This window comes from Zychaea mexicana, assembly GCF_025766255.1.
Source record: "Zychaea mexicana strain RSA 1403 chromosome Unknown BDB00scaffold_1, whole genome shotgun sequence".
NCBI lineage: Eukaryota > Fungi > Mucoromycota > Mucoromycetes > Mucorales > Lichtheimiaceae > Zychaea > Zychaea mexicana.
Genome location: NW_026516664.1, coordinates 894,972 through 910,845, shown reverse-complemented (window position 1 = coordinate 910,845; position 15,874 = coordinate 894,972). Strand labels below are relative to the sequence as shown.

The 15,874-nt window shown below is 44.6% G+C and overlaps 7 protein-coding genes across 7 annotated transcripts; 3 read left to right on the top strand and 4 right to left on the bottom strand.

Moving 5' to 3' along the window:
• Positions 1 to 532: 532 nt before the first annotated feature.
• BDB00DRAFT_727287 (uncharacterized protein) lies at positions 533 to 831 on the bottom strand (the record flags this gene model as incomplete). Its single annotated transcript, XM_053118260.1, has 2 exons — positions 533 to 594; positions 678 to 831. Coding segments are annotated over 2 exons (216 nt in total), but the record flags the coding sequence as incomplete, so codon positions are not given.
• Positions 832 to 1,145: 314 nt separating this feature from the next.
• On the bottom strand, positions 1,146 to 2,216 carry BDB00DRAFT_12840 (uncharacterized protein). Its single transcript, XM_053116180.1, has 2 exons — positions 1,751 to 2,216; positions 1,146 to 1,629 (listed from the first exon to the last, which is right to left on the bottom strand). Exons 1-2 carry the CDS (start codon positions 2,072 to 2,074, stop codon positions 1,453 to 1,455), a joined length of 501 nt encoding a protein of 166 aa, XP_052985961.1. The 5' UTR covers positions 2,075 to 2,216; the 3' UTR covers positions 1,146 to 1,452.
• Positions 2,217 to 3,683: 1,467 nt separating this feature from the next.
• On the top strand, positions 3,684 to 6,064 carry BDB00DRAFT_795158 (uncharacterized protein). Its single transcript, XM_053121366.1, has one exon. It carries the CDS (start codon positions 3,765 to 3,767, stop codon positions 5,952 to 5,954), a length of 2,190 nt encoding a protein of 729 aa, XP_052985960.1. The 5' UTR covers positions 3,684 to 3,764; the 3' UTR covers positions 5,955 to 6,064.
• On the bottom strand, positions 6,065 to 10,059 carry BDB00DRAFT_795156 (adaptin N terminal region-domain-containing protein). Its single transcript, XM_053121365.1, is given in 11 exon segments — positions 6,065 to 6,315; positions 6,402 to 8,371; positions 8,432 to 8,639; positions 8,706 to 8,835; positions 8,915 to 9,108; positions 9,216 to 9,355; positions 9,459 to 9,527; positions 9,593 to 9,607; positions 9,768 to 9,773; positions 9,789 to 9,932; positions 10,024 to 10,059. 10 exon segments carry the CDS (start codon positions 9,814 to 9,816, stop codon positions 6,226 to 6,228), a joined length of 2,850 nt encoding a protein of 949 aa, XP_052985959.1. The 5' UTR covers positions 9,817 to 9,932; positions 10,024 to 10,059; the 3' UTR covers positions 6,065 to 6,225.
• On the top strand, positions 9,976 to 11,931 carry BDB00DRAFT_795154 (P-loop containing nucleoside triphosphate hydrolase protein). The gene has a single exon (XM_053121364.1). The coding sequence runs from the start codon at positions 9,996 to 9,998 to the stop codon at positions 11,505 to 11,507; it is 1,512 nt and encodes a 503-aa protein (XP_052985958.1). The 5' UTR covers positions 9,976 to 9,995; the 3' UTR covers positions 11,508 to 11,931.
• Positions 11,932 to 12,775: 844 nt separating this feature from the next.
• Positions 12,776 to 13,596, top strand: BDB00DRAFT_12715 (uncharacterized protein). The gene has a single exon (XM_053116174.1). The coding sequence runs from the start codon at positions 12,904 to 12,906 to the stop codon at positions 13,456 to 13,458; it is 555 nt and encodes a 184-aa protein (XP_052985957.1). The 5' UTR covers positions 12,776 to 12,903; the 3' UTR covers positions 13,459 to 13,596.
• Positions 13,597 to 13,601: 5 nt separating this feature from the next.
• On the bottom strand, positions 13,602 to 14,853 carry BDB00DRAFT_795149 (uncharacterized protein). The gene has a single exon (XM_053121363.1). The coding sequence runs from the start codon at positions 14,684 to 14,686 to the stop codon at positions 14,057 to 14,059; it is 630 nt and encodes a 209-aa protein (XP_052985956.1). The 5' UTR covers positions 14,687 to 14,853; the 3' UTR covers positions 13,602 to 14,056.
• Positions 14,854 to 15,874: the final 1,021 nt, after the last annotated feature.

Sequence of the window (15,874 nt, the reverse complement as noted above, 5' to 3'; positions counted from 1 at the left end):
TGTTAGTCAATGGCGGCAAAGGTTCTTCAGCAGCGGGGACAAAAGCTTGCGGACCTAGATACGGCTGCTGCTGTGGCTGGAATTCGCCACTTAATGATAAAGGATAGTGTGGCTGATGATGAAGTGTCGATGCTACTGTTGCCGCTCCCGCTGTCGTGGCTGGTAAACTGTGAAACGGGTGCTGCAAGAGTCTTGTTCGTGCGCCGTCAAGCGATTGAAGGTGCTGCTGCAATCGGACTGTATCATTGACTCCAGGTGGTGGTACAAAAGGGTCGGATGCTGGTGGTGGTGAAGGTGTTGTTGCTGCTGCTGCTAAAGAGTTAAAATTCATAGGATACGGAAGTGGTGGAGGAGGATGGGGATGAGGATGAACTACAGCAGCAGCGGCAACGGCAGCCGACATATACGCAAAATTCGGTCGTGGCCGAAACGTAGCAGCTGGTAGTTGAAAGCGCGGTTGTGCCGCTGGATGATGGGAAGCTTGCGGCAATGGGTGGTGATGATTATGATGGTGATGAGGTACCAGTCCAGGTGCGAATTTATCAAAATGCACCCGCAATTGTCGGCCATGGAACTCGAATCCATCATATATCACTACAATGCATCAGTTTGAAATTCTTTCCGACCCTTGCCCTACTTTTCCTGCTCTTACATGCTCAAAAAAGAATCCCACCTACCCATGGCCTTTTTGGCATCTTCGTGCGTAGCAAACAACACTGTGCCAAATCCTCTACTACGTCCATCAGGACCTTGCACAACATCTGCCCTAAGGATATTGCCAGCATTGCGAAACAAGTCCTTGACATCTTGCCATTGACAATGGAACGGAAGCTAATACGTTTTTGCCATCTTGGATGTTAGAAACTTCGCAGGCATCCTCCACATACACCCTGTTATACCACTCCTCTGTTTACAAATTCCGCAACGCATTACATTGCCAACAAAAAGCTGCCTTCCACCTGGAACAATCTAGAATAGTACGCATAAGCACTGATTAATTATCTTTTTCCTTCTGAAACCATATGCACTCTATTCGTCCTTACTTCAGCATTCCTGCCACCAGTAGTTCCAATATGCATATTCTCCACCATTTTCTGCTGATGCTGATTTTGCTGCTGCTGCTGCTGTTGATTCTGATGATGATGATGGTGATGTGCCAGTTGTTGTTGCAGCTGTTGCTGTAATTGCGGCAAAAAGGGCATATAGTTATGGTGTTGATGTGGATGACGATGTGAAGACGACGGCTCGACAAATCCGCGATCTTCGCGGACTTCTAAAACACGGCCCTGCCACTTGTAATTGTGCAACATGTCTATATAATATACTTGGTTTTGAGTATCCACCGCTAACCCAGGCATATGCAGCAAGCTTCCTCATCGTGCTACTGCTGCTTTTACTGCCGCGCTCATGTTGCTTGATACATTCAATCCCACTATTATTACGATTATTGTACTATACAGATGAATATACATTACCAATCGCGCGTTGTGCATCCTGTACTGTTGCAAACAAGACTGTGCCATGGCCCTTACTTCTATTATCGAAACTCAGGGCCACATCCGCTCGTTGCACATTGCCGGCTTTACGGAACAAATCCTTCAAATCTTGCCAGCGTACTCGAAATGGAAGCTACATAGTATCAATACGATACAGTATATCTCGATAATTAGGCGAACATATCATTTATCCTTTCTGATCGGGCCCTGCTGTTCTGCATTTATCTCACTACAGAAAGAAGAGACATATTTACATTGCCCACAAAAAGTTGTCGAACATGGGTCACTCGGCGCGGTTTCTGTTCAACAACAGCAGTAGCACCAACCGACGTACTGGTCGTTGTAGTGCTAGTTCTCTCTTCGTCGTCATCCTCTTTGTTGTATTGCTGCTCTACTACTGGTTGACACTCTTGTATTTGCTCGTTTGACGACGGTGCTTTACTGTCTTGTTTAAAGACGAGTTGTGGTGAATGAGCTGTTGTGTGCTTCTTGTGCGATTCCAAAGTGTGCTGCTGCTGCTGCGGTTGTGCGGTTGCTATCGTGTCAACGACGTTGTCGGTGTTGCTATGGTTGCTCATGGTCGTCACCACTGTTCTGAATGGTGCTTTCGGGGAAAAGGGTTCAAAAGGGAGGTAACTCTCTCTCACTCTCACTGTGGTTTCGAGAGAGAAGGAGAAGGCCAAAGTTTCTTCTTTTGGTTCTTCGCCGCGCAGTCGAGTACAAGCCCGGAGAAAGAGTAAAAGAGAGGAGGGGAAGAGAGGGGTGGTGGAGTGGTTCAAAAGAAGAGACGTGTGGGCTCTTTAGGAAAAGTTGCCACACACTATCTCGGCGGAAAAAAGAAGAAAGCAAAGAATAAAAGAGGAGAAATTAGACTTCACACAGGGCAAAAGGAAGGCTAAAAAAAGAGAACGAGAAGAGAGAAGAGATAAAGAGCAAGGAAAAGAGAGGATGCTCTCAATTGGTTGGCTGCGAGCTTTAGCTTTTTTATAAATTTGATGGTTTCATATCTCGTAACCGAATGGACAGAAGAGGAAACCGACCTCTCGTCTTATTTTTTTACTACTAATTATAAGCACTACTACTAACCTGAAGCTAGCACGATGCAAACGTGAATGGGCATAAACAGACAATGTGCTTTGAAATGGCGCGTGTTTCTCTCTTGGTTGCGATAAAGAACCAGGCTGTATCGTTTGTTTTCCTATCCTGTTTCTCCTCCTCCCCTTCACCCCCTTTCGAGTCCTGTGCGAGCTTATTCTCAAATTTGCAGACAACACGAAACCGGCTATTTATTCATGCATCCTTTTCTTTTTCACGCTCCCTCACGTTGCGGACAATGGTTTATTGCTGTGCCAAGGCCATCATGATGATCCATTGTTTTTGCTCAACAAAGTGCTCTACCCCTCCCCCCTCAACCCAAAAAAGATTGTAGATTCTCGCGTTACAGAAAAATAAATGTTGCGTGTTTCTTTTATTAATAACTTCATGTAAATTTATTATGTCTTTTATACTTTTTCGCTTGTATACGTACGTAGTAGTAGTGTGTACTATGCATGTTTATTTTGCGGGTCTGACTCTTGTAAGATGCGCTTCTGATAATTTCTTTTGCATACAGTACATTGCTTTAAATGGGGCATTACTTTTGCCGAACCACTAGCCGAAGCATACAGCAATCATGTGGAGAATAATAGCGTCATCGACAATAATGAAAAAATGTCGCTTGTGCAACGTCTGTGCAACCACACAAGCTTTTGATGGGTTAAGCTCTTTTGTTTCGAAAAGTTCTTCTCTTTGTTCCTTTCCCATCAATCTTTCTCATTCCTGCGCCATCGGCTCTTCTCACATTCGGTTCTTTTGCTCTGTGCCGTATGCCTGTTGCCATTGCAACCGTTAACGGTTTTTGTTGCTAGGCATCCTACGACAAGCTGTTTTTGTTGCTACGCAATTTAACCCCTATAGTGTTGCCAAGCGATACAATAGTATCAGCGCCTTTTTCCCTGTTGTTGGCGGTAATGCAGACATAGTCTAATATCTTGAGTTTAGTTAATGCCTTAATATAATATAGGCGTACTATAATTGTAAAGCATAATGTCAAAAGGAGTCATAGGGTTCTCACAAAGTGTCACCACCAATGCCGCCCTGTGTGCTTGTGGCTTGGGACGTTGACTCATTTTCCTCTTTTACTTGCCGCCGCAGAAAAAAAAGAAGCCTGCGCGCCCTATTCTGCTTGACTCTCTCCCTTTATCTCTCCGCCCCCACCTTCAAGTTACGATGGAATTGAGCGTTCCCGTCAAAGCCATCCCATTCCATGTGTTGGCCATTACCGCCTCTGATGTACAACTAAAGGAAACAGTCCAGCTTAAGCCTGTGAGCGATGCTACTGAAACCACCCTCAAAGTCGACAACAAGGTCACCATTATTGGTGCTGCTTCTGTCGCCCGCTACCTTATCCGCTCGCGCAACTTGTTGAACGAACACGATGCCGCGTCGCAAAACGCTGCCCGTCTTGCCGATATCATTTTGAGCCAACCTGCTCCTATTGTTCAACAAATTATTTCCCAACAACAAACCAAATACCTCCTGGGCGAAGCACCACAACTTGTCGATGCTTTGGCGTGGGGCGTCTTGCATTCCGCCAATTTGCCCACACCACACCAATGGGCCGTCACTAAAGCCGCAATGACTTTGAGCGAAGAAATTGCAGCTGGTGCAGCACCTCCCAAGGTCGACGAAATTCCTGCCATTCCCGGCACCTCGCCCGAAACCAACGTCATGGATATCTTTAAAAACCTGATTGCTTCTCAAATGGCCACTATTACGGGTGTTGACGCCAAGTTGATCTACACTGCTTTGGACTTGCCCAAATCTTTAGAAAACGGTGATTTGGCTATTGCTGTACCCCGTCTGCGTGTCAAGGGTAATCCTGCCCAGTTTGCTCAAGAATGGGCCAAGACCTTCCAGCCTAACGACCACATTTTGGGCGCCACCGCCAGCGGCCCCTTTTTGAACTTCCGTATCAATGCCAAACTGCTCGTCAGCAAGACAGTTGCTATGGCTGCTAAGTACGGCTTAGATTATGGTAAGAACAAGTTGAACCAAGGCAAGCGCGCCATTGTCGAGTTCTCGTCGCCCAACATTGCCAAACCTTTCCATGCCGGCCATTTGCGTTCAACTATTATTGGTGCATTCGTCCGCAACGTCTATGACGCCAACGGCTGGGAAACAATCGCCATGAACTATCTCGGTGATTGGGGTAAGCAGTACGGCTTGTTGGCCATTGGTTTCGCTCGCCACGGTGACGAGCAGGCACTCCAGAATGACCCCATCAAGCATTTGTACGATGTCTATGTCAGTATCAACCGCGACGCCGAAGCTGATCCCTCGATCCACGACGAAGCTCGCGCTTACTTTAAAAAGATGGAGGATGGCGAAGAAGAAGCGTTGCAATTGTGGCGTCGATTCCGTGACCTGTCGATCGTCAAGTACAAGGAGGTATACGGTCGATTGAACATTAAATTCGATGTGTACTCTGGCGAATCTCAAGTCGGCGACGGTATGATGCGCGGTTTGAAGGCTTTGGAGGAATGCGGCTTGTTGATAGACTCGGATGGCGCCAAGCTGATTGATTTGACGAAATACAAGCTCGAAAAGGCTATTGTTCAAAAGCGTGACGGCACCACCCTGTACTTGACGCGTGATATCGGTGCTGCCTTGGAACGTTACGAAAAGTTCAAGTTTGACAAGATGATCTACGTTGTTGCCTCACAACAGGATCTGCACGTGAAGCAGTTGTTCAAGACTTTGGAATTGTTAAAGTATCCATTTGCCGACAAGGTCGAGCACGTCAACTTTGGTATGGTTCAGGGCATGTCGACCCGTAAGGGTACTGTTGTCTTTTTGGAGGACATTTTGGACGAGGCCAAGGATATCATGCACGATGTTATGCGCAAGAACGAAGCCAAATACAAGGAAGTCGCAGATCCAGAACAGGTCGCTGACGAGATTGGCTTGTCTGCTGTCAAGATCCAGGATAACGCCGCTCGTCGTATCAAGAACTACGAATTCGATCGTAACCGCATGTTCACCTTTGAAGGCGACACTGGTCCGTATATCCAGTATGCTCACGCTCGCTTAATGTCTATTGAGCGCAAGAGCGGTTTGCAAATCAATCACAATGCCAATGTCGAACTGTTGACCGAACCAGAAGCCATCGAAGTCTTGCGCTCTGTCGCTCAATACCCCGATCTCGTACGCAGCTTGATGAACGGTTTGGAACCATGCAACGTTGTCACCTATGCATTCAAGCTGTCGCACGATATCTCTTCATGCTTCGAGGCTTTATGGGTTCGTGGTGCTGCTCCAGAAGTCGCTGATGCTCGTCTGTTGATGTACTATTGCGCTCGGGTTACGCTTGGCAATGCCATGCGTCTGTTGGGTTTGAAGCCGCTCGAGAGAATGTAAATTTGTTTGTTTCCCCCCTTATTATCTTCCCTCCATATTGTATAAAAAATCATTTTCTCGCCAATAAGAACTATATAATTTGTTGTTATCCCAATTTAAGAAAAGAAGAAAGTTGCTAACTTGTTGTTTTTTATTGATACAAATTAAATGGAAGCGAAGAAAAAGAAAGTGTGCGTGATGAGGAAATGTAAGCAGGTAAAGAGTGTACGAGGAAAAAAGAGAAAGATAAGTAACGATTAAGAGTCTTTTTTACGAAAGTATAAGAAATCTATTAAGCACCAAAGGTAAGCGGTCGCTCCAACAACGTTCGCAGCTCTTCGGATATGGTTTCGCTCGGTGTTCTGACCGTTAAACGGTACATCTAAACAAGATATAGCAAAGCAATCAGGTCAGATAACTGTCTCTATAGACACACAGGCATTTGTTCGTAGGAGAAGGAAAACTTACATTCTGTTCAAGGTTTGGTTCCACTCGTAACAGGACGCCAACCTTACCAGCGCCCTTGCCCATATCAATCACACCAGCACCGACAAAATTGTTTGGATTAGGATCCACACCGATCAACAAGCCAAATTTGAATCCCTGCAACATGTTGCGCACGGAATCCAGGTTGATGGGGATTTGAGCAGTGATAATGACTTGATTTTCACGTGGTGGGCCACCTATCTGGTTCCATCGTTTAAAGAAGCTGGCACCATCCATGGTCGTGATTGGCTCTTGGAATTTGGTAAGAACAACCGGTAATTTGATATGCAAGACGCTGGTATTGTATTGAACAAGCAGAGAGGGTGCATCGGTGAACATGTCCTGACATTCGACCTGCAGAAGCTGACAGGCTTGTCCACCCACACTAATTTCTTTGGGTGAGTCGCCCGTCAGTTGCACCGTTACTTTCTCTGTCGATGGGGCATGTATACGAAGGTTCGAAAGTGGCATCATGGCTTTGTTGGCCAGATAGAGTGCTAGACGACCATGAGCGCCGTGGTATTCGGATTTGATAGAAAGTTGGATCTGCGAGTCTTCGTAAAGAACGCCTTCTGATGTGTACTGTGAACGGTTAAAGCCGAGCTCGTAGCCTGGTGCCAAAGGAACGTCATTCGGCGATGGTGCAGGTTCTTGTTGGGTGTTGTTATTGCTGATAGAAAGATCATCAAACGCTAGTAAATCGACGGCTGTTTGTGATTGCTGCTGAGGTGCTTGTTGTTGTGCTGTTGCTGTTGGCGTTGCTGTTGGCGTTGCAGCTTGTGGCGTAGTAGGCGACGACTGTGATGCTGCTGATTCGGTCGAGTTCATGCGTAACGATGCCATACGCTTCAACCCTTCTTGTCGTTCCACATTGGCTTCCTTGCCACCAATAAACCACACACGCTTGTCCTCGGTATCACCAATCTTTTGGTTCAGCTTCAAAAGTAGCGTAGATTCACGTTCAGGGAACGGTGGCATTTCCTCACAGACCGTCTGGAGCATATCATCCGTCGGCATGGTCGACACGGCAAGGTATTCACAGGCACGTTGCTGCAATTCTGAATCGAGCACATAGCGATACTGGTTAAAGACGGTCAAAACCTGGCCCTTGATTTCAGGGAACAAGTTGACAAACTTGACATAGGTCGTCAGCAGCAATGCGCGGGTATTAAGGGAGCACAAGTTGAATTTGGCATGGATGGCTTGGAACTGTTCGATGGGACTACAACCGGGATAATTGGCAATCAAATGACCAAACTCGCCCAAAATATAGCCGCCGACCTTGAGCATGGTTTCATTGTATTGTGGCGAACCAAGATAATTCAAAACGGTCTTGGCAGCATATTCTTGCAATTCTTCGTTATTGGTAACAATTTGAACGACACGGTACCATACTTCTTCACCGACTTGTTCGCCTGCAGTGGAGATCAATTGCAGGATAATATCGACGTACCACGAGTAAGCAGTAGCAAACTTTTCGGCAAGAATGGCAATCTTGAGCACCATTTCTTCACGCATGGCATAATCGGCCACTTGGAGATAGCGCAAGAGTTCAGACACAACGACTTTGGCGTTTGACATGTCGCACATGGAATAGAGCAAGTCAAGACCACGTCTGCGTACGCTGATATCCTTATCGCGCAAGGACATCATGATGGTTTCTTGGTGCCGTTTAATGGGTTCGAGCGAGTCGACACATGCTGCCAGATGAGCCATTGTTTCTAATCCAAGGTAACGCACGTTTGTCTCTTTGCTCGAAATAAAGCGGCCGAGAAGCTGTGCAGCTTGGGCGCAGATGGTGGAGTTGCTGTCGAGGTGGATGGCGAGATTAATTGCTTCGAAAAGAACGGCATTTTGTGCGTTGCTGTGTTGTACGTTTTTGGGTGCATCTTGGGAATTGGCTAGGATGATTTGAAGCAATTCACTGATATCCGATCGTAGCTTGACGTCCTCTGCATAAGTAGTTTAGGACATTGTAGATAACAATCGCACATATACCCTTTGATATTTACCAGGAGGAGGATAATATTGCAACAGACGCAAGCATTTGACTTGTAACCAAGGTGTAGGCACCTTGTAATAAATGTAATCCAAGCTATAATCTCTGTCGATTAAAATCCGTCTGAGTCTGTGCACGGCCTTTTCGTAGCATCCAGCATATTCCATGGGATGGCTTTGTGCAAGTGCCAACACCAAGGTTGTAACCGATAGCGCTACACCCTGCAAATACATTAGTTTAGCCTTCCACGCCGTAATTTCCTTATTCTAAGTTTATAGATTACATACCAAATCATAATCTTCCATCAGTGATATAATGCGTTCGGCCCAATCGGTGACCGGCATCACATCTGGATGCTTTCGATACAAACGCAACAGGGTCAAAGCAGCCTTCTTCTTCACAAAGCTCTTGGACGTTCTAGATTATGCACGCATACTTAGCAAACCGGGTGTGATATTTGTAACTTTGATTAACCACATTTGCAATAATAACATACGGTGAAATAAGCAATCGATGAACATCCGGGGCCAACGATTCGGCCATTTCTCGACCACCAATATTCGCAATCGCATGAAGAGCTAAACAGTTGTTGATTTCATTCATATCGTCTAAATCCTTCTTGGTAGAGTTCACCACCAAGCGGACCAAATCGCTGTTTTCGTGAAATAGTAATGTTACTGCCAAATAACCCTACCAAGAAAAAAACGCATATACCTTTAGCTAACTCTGTCATTATCGTCCACTCCTTATTACATAAAAAAGTCAAACACATCCCATTCTTTTTGCCAACGACTTACAATTTGCTTTTCGCTGTATTTCGTACTCGAAATAAGATTGACAGCTTCCAGATGGCCAAAATCGATATCCCATCCAAGAATATACATGTACAACAGCTTGCAGACGTATTTCTTTTTCTGATAACCATTCAAATTCGTTTCTATATACAGGTATGGTTTTGCCCCCGGGCAAGTAAATTAGTTTTCTAGCAATGCCTATCAAAGGGGCAGCAAGATAACCAAGTTACACTTTTACCCACTTACCCTTGAATTTAGAACGAATGTTGGCCATCTCTTTGTTGATGCGCTTCTCTTCGAGTTCACGCACTCGACCTGTTTACAGCCCCCTTATTAGCTCACTCGAGGCAACATATTATAAGAACAAAGAAAAGACTTACAATTACGAATGTCGGCTGAAATTCAGGACATTAAACAAAACAGTGCCTGATGTTAGTAAATCTTATGCAAGGTACCACAAAACGCTCGCGCGCTTCCTATTAGAGAAAAAGCATCTCACCGATGAACCTTTTTAATTCAATAGATAACAAGTTGTTAGTTGAATCGCCAAAGTTACGATGACTGTGTTGCTAACTTACACCGTCAAACCCCTCATGGCAGACATGGTTGGTATTTTCTTATGAAAAGAGTGGATGTGTGTTTAATAAGTTACAAAAGCACGAGGCGAGAGAGCTGGAAAAATGTAAAGAATAGGCCGGAGTTCCTACAATCCTTATTAGAGTAGGTCGTACAAGGTTCTTTGCGATTTTTTTTCTTGTTGGCAACAAAAGCGAAAAAAAAATTATGTTCAAACCAAAAACGTTGCAACTAGTGTCAATAACAAGCACAACATTACAACAATGCAGTCGTTTTTCGCAACAGTTGCAAAAAAAAGTGACATTTACATCGACTGCCTTTGTCGCTTCAAAACGATCTCAATTACGTAAACCCAATTACTCCAGTTTGACCAAACACATTAGACCGGATGGCTTGACAGGCCGAGAACGGCGCGATGTCTTGCGTGCCAAACTGAAAGATCGCCACACAGGTGGTGGTTCACGCCATACACCCTATATTCCAGTCAAGAACCGATTAGAAACCATCAACTCGGCACTGCCTCAACAATTAGCCAAATCGTTTGATGATCTCGAACTCGATTCTACACTCGTGCAGGCTGTACAGTCTATATTACCAGAACAGGCCCAGCCAACCGAAATCCAGGCACTGACGATCCCTGCAGTGCTGTCAACAAGGGACGCTCAACATATCCTGTGTGCTGCCGAAACTGGTTCTGGCAAGACACTGGCATATTTGGCACCTACAATTAATACGCTGAAACAAAACGAAAAGAAGAGACGATTGGACCGACCACGAGCCATTGTCCTTGTCCCTACCCGTGAATTGGTTGCGCAAGTAGTTTCGACATGCAAATCCCTTGCACACAAGGTCAAGTTTCGTAGTTTGGCATTGGATGGCAAGACACCCAGAGGTCGGCTGGTTAAGGATTTGGAACAACCGGTCGACGTACTGGTAACAACGCCTACTACATTGCGTGGCTATGTGACAGACCGCACACTCTCATTGACCGACGTCCAATACCTGATTGTTGACGAAGCTGATTCATTATTTGATGCCGGATGGGGCGACGACGTCAAATTCACTATGCAGAGACTTAAGAATGCCAAAACAATTGTTGTTTCGGCCACGTTACCACGCTCGGTCCACCGCACACTCGACGATCTGTTTGGCGAGGATGGGATGCTCAAAATCACGACACCCTCTCTCCATCGCGCGCTGCCCAACTTGAAACAATCCTTTGTGGATCTACAACGGTTCAACGGCAACAGACAACTCGCATTGTTGGACGTGCTGAAAAGGAACATCAAGGACGAAAAGACGCTGGTATTTTGCAATACCAGGAAAGCGGCTCAGTTATTACAACAATGGCTTGCAAGTAAAGACGTGAATGTACTTGCATTACACAAAGACGTGGATCGCAAACAGACGCTGGGCTTGTTCTCGGGTGAGATTACCAGTATCGCTGTTGCAGATGATGCGGATAAGGATGCAAACAAAGACAAGAATTACAATGTGTTGATCAGCACGGACATTGCCTCGAGAGGCATCGATACCACGTTCGTGGATCATGTTGTACTCTATGACTTTCCTGCGTCCATGATTGATTACTTGCATCGAGTCGGTCGGACAGCCAGAGCAGGTCGCACCGGCAAGGCCACGTCACTGATAGGAAGAAAGGATCGCATGATGGCGGATCGTATAAAGCGGTCGATTCGTGATGGAGCGGTGATCACCTAGTTGTACATAAGACTAAATAGAGTTTAAACGATGTATCATATGTAGTTAGTAGTTAACAGTAATGTATAATATGGAGTAAAGCACGTTGTCTGTGTAACGTACTCTGCTGCTTTCGTTTGAAGCACACTGTCTTAATTTTCCTCATCCCTCCCCTGCAGCAGAATGCCGTGACACTGTTTTGCACTTAGTGCAGTGATATCTACCATCTTTTAGGGTATTACACAACATTATAACTTTTGGGTTTTAATATAATCTGGGGTGTTTATCTTTTTCTAAAAATAAAAGGGTCGATGAAAAACTGACGTGTTATACATATATACTTACTATGTATATGCTTCTTCTCTCTGTTGTGACATGTTACACTGCTACGATACACACGTTACTCGAATTCATTTCAAAAAATGCTTTGAAACTCTTGTAAGTGGGGTAAATAACAGCAACAGCATGACAGTAATAGTAATAATAATGAATATGTTTGATATTTGGTTGGGTTTATTATTGGTTCTTTTTAGCAGACAAATCCAAAAAGTTCCAAAGAAAGGTTTTCATAAAGGTAATTTCGACATATGTTAGAGACCGACAAGAAGAGAGAGAAAGAGAAAAATGGAGTAAAAGAAAAGAAGGCATATTACAAGAAACGAGAATAATAAGAGACACACACAATAGGTGGTACGTTTACGTTAGAGAAAGTTGAACGGTTTTTGGGTTAAAGAAAAAAGGGGGTGTTGGTTCGCCATCGGTTGTGAGTAATAGCAGTAGTAGTAGTAATAAAGGTAGAAATGAAAGGAAGGTGGAAGAAAAAGGAGTGGCAAGTTGTATTTTTTTTTTGTTGTTTTCATTCATCATTCGTTTCGGGAGGTGTAGTTGTTGGGTGTGCGACATGTGTGAGAGCGAGAAGTAGTAGTAATAGTAGTAATGATAGTTGAAAAAGAAAGAGTTTGTAGTAGCCAAATGCAAAAGGTGAAAAGAAAATGTGTACAACAGAAAAAGAAGATATGATGGTGATGATGGGTTTTTTGTTTACAGTCGGTGATGCGGATCGTCTTCGCGTTCTTGTCGTGCAAGAGTAGTAGTAGTAGTAGTAGTAGTAGTAGTAGAAGATGCAGCAGTGGAAGCGGTAATGGCATCATCGTAATCATTGTGGTCTTCTAGGCTTGGGAACGATACGTAATCGTCTTTGAAGGACCAGCATTGTTTGTCGTCATGCCAGTCGTCATCAAGAATAGGCCAGGTTTCAACGGACGATGCAGACGAAGGTGAGCGTACCATGGCAGGCTTGTTATCCGGTTTGCGGTGATGAAGATGATGGACAGCCACGACGTCGGATTTGATATCGCGTTGGTGGTGCTGGAGCTGGTGCTGTTTTCGCGCCAAATCAACCAGAAACTGGAGCATTATGACGGGATGTGTAGTTGCTACGTCGTCAATGACAAGGACTATCACACGTCCACGCTTCTTTTACAGAGGAAAAAAGAAAGACGCGAATGGTAGAGGTTGTGCTTATATGGCAGTGATGATGGGGAGGGGGTGGTGGTACTGCAAGTTGAGAGGAGAAAAGAACGATATGGAGAATGATGAAAGGAAGAAAGATAACAATCGCAAGTTACGAAAAAAATCCCTTGGCTTTCAAGTATTTATATTTTTTTCTATTTTCTGTCGAGAGAGAGAGTGTGTGTGTGCACTGCGTAGGTACAAGCGTGTCTGTGTGTGTGTGCTTGAGCCTGTATGGTGGGGTTTCCCATTGTTTCTTTTCTCGGAACATCAAAAAAGAGGAAAGGATCTTCCATGTGTTGAAAAGATATGTCCGTCGATCCGCATGCGAACGAAAAAGCAGGTCCAGAGCAAGGAAGACCAGCTCCGGTTAAATCATTCAAGAGGTGACCACCACCACCACGGCTGCTGCTGCTGCCACCCAGCACCACTCATTGTCCTGTTTCTCTTTCTAGGCTAGATCCAGTGCTGGTATGTCAAGCGATCGCCTTAAAACAATCCCTGAAAACCCGCGGAGTGCAAAAAATGGATGATATTTATAGCGCTCCACACGAGTTCGCATGTCTTTTAAGTAGTTGAGGTGGCAACTCCTTCTTCATTCTTCGTCAGTCCAGGTAGAAAAAAGAAAAAGACCCTTTTATTTATAGCAGCAGCAGAAAGAGCAGCAACTAGGAAGAAACTCACTTGCTGACAACCCATAGCGTCACGAGTAAACACATGTTTCTTTCTACACTGGAAAAAAGTCGTTTTGATTTATAAAGATAGTACAGCTAAGTCCTCCCTAACAAGAGACACCACTCTACTACAGTTATACATAGCACACCACGTCTCTCCTTTTGTTTCTATCTATAAACCCACCTCGCCATCACTTGATGTTCTAGACAAACAAAAAGTAAGGGAAGGATCTTCTTGGAAAGAACGAAAATAGGGAAACAAGCTTTTTGCATGTATATTCAACCAGCGAGTGAGAATATGTTTGCATGATGTGTCAAAGACCTGTGTGTGTGTGTGTATGATATATGTACGAAATGCTTATTCTTCTACACCATTGTCCGTCCTTATAAAAGTATATGTACAACCTCGATGGGCACTTCTTCGTTCTCTTTATCACCAGCAACATGCTTGGATCGTTTCTTGTGTCGTCGGCGGCGTGGGGGGCTGCTGCGTTTCTTGTCAGATATCGGCTCCTCCTCTTGCTCCATGTCATCATCACCATCCCCTTCTAAATGAACGTGCCGGTAATATGCCTTGTTTTTATCCTGTCTGTCGTCGTCTTCGTCTTCATCATCTTGGTCACCTTGTTCCACAATCACCGCAGACTCGTTTGACGTAAGCATGTCAAATGGATGGTCCATCATATAGATATCGTCGTCTCCGTCGTCGTCATCCAGAAATTCAATAATCGATCGGTGTAATAATGATGGAAACCAGTGATCATGTAGTATTTCTTGATCCTCATCCTCGTCTCTGTCTTCTTCATTACGATCGTCTTGAGGTGTGAGCATAGAGTATTCGTCTTCTTCTTCGGACGAAACCCCACTTTCGATCTCGTATGTCGGTGGTGGTGCTTTGAGCAAGTCGGGTTGTGCAGATTCGTTGTCGTCTAGTTCACGTACAATGACAGTACTTTGAGTCAATGAAGTTGTACCGTCATTATAATGCTCGTGTGTGGTGAATCGAAAGCTCATGAGTTTTGATTTTGTAATGGAAGACTTGAGAAAAATATTAGTGCTAGTTTCAGATTCCTCTCTCTCTCTCTCTCTCTCTCTCTCCAGAAAATTCATGCAGCCCACGCTTTTTTTTATCCCCAGGCGATGAGTGGTACCGTCACACTCTTTCTGATGTAATGTTTTACAATAGAAACCCTGAAAATGAAGCTCAGACCAAGTCTTTTCGAACGCTGGTTTTGCTATGCTATTGATGACATTAACGCCACCAGGCAAATCGCCCATCATATTTGCTCACATTATTTAATCACATGCTTGGGGCCGACATTATGGCTATTATAAGCACACATCAAGCAGCCTAAGGCGATGTAGTAAATGTTGTTGTTTTGATAGGTTTCGGTAGGGTTGAGCAAGCAACAATCGTGGGTATTCAACCTACCGATAGACTGTACATATTGCTTATTGCTATAGAAAAAAGCAAAACGTAGGTGCACTTGCTGAGACATAGCTGTAATTTGACATGTCAATCTTTTAGGTGCATACTGCAGATCTTTCGGGTTGCTCTCAAATCCAGATAATAGAAAGGATTGCCAAAAATTGCGATGATTGCCGTTATGTTCGGATAATCACATATGTACATATGTCACAAACAAACCAAGAAGGCCGAATAAAGCTTATATTTATATAAATGCTTACTTTTTTTATGCTTCAAATTTAACAAAATACTACTAACCATCAACTGCTTTTTTGAAAAGCGGGAAGGGGGTGGATATACATCCGTTTACCTATGGTAGTAGTCTTGGGGTGTTGAAGCTGAGCAAGTAGCTTTAATGCCAGGGAGACAGCAAAAAACACATGTGTGAATGGGACTTGAGTCGAAAATCCAAGTCTAGTAGACACGCCAGCATGCCAGGAGAACGGATTGAACGACCATAGTCCTTGATTGAGTGGTTGTAGAATGGGAATCGGGCCAATCCAGGGTGATAAACAAAGTGGATGAGGATATTGAGAGGCGCCCATATAAAAAATTAAGCCCCGGGATTCTTCCTATACTGTCCACCTTCTCATCCCTCCGTATCGTATGATAGACCGAAACCAAGCATTGAGTTCTTCTCTCGATGCCGGATTTAAAACAGCACCAATAAATAGCTTGCTTTGTTTGGCGTTGACCTTCGTTTTACGATTGGGCCGGTAAGTACAGTACGAGAT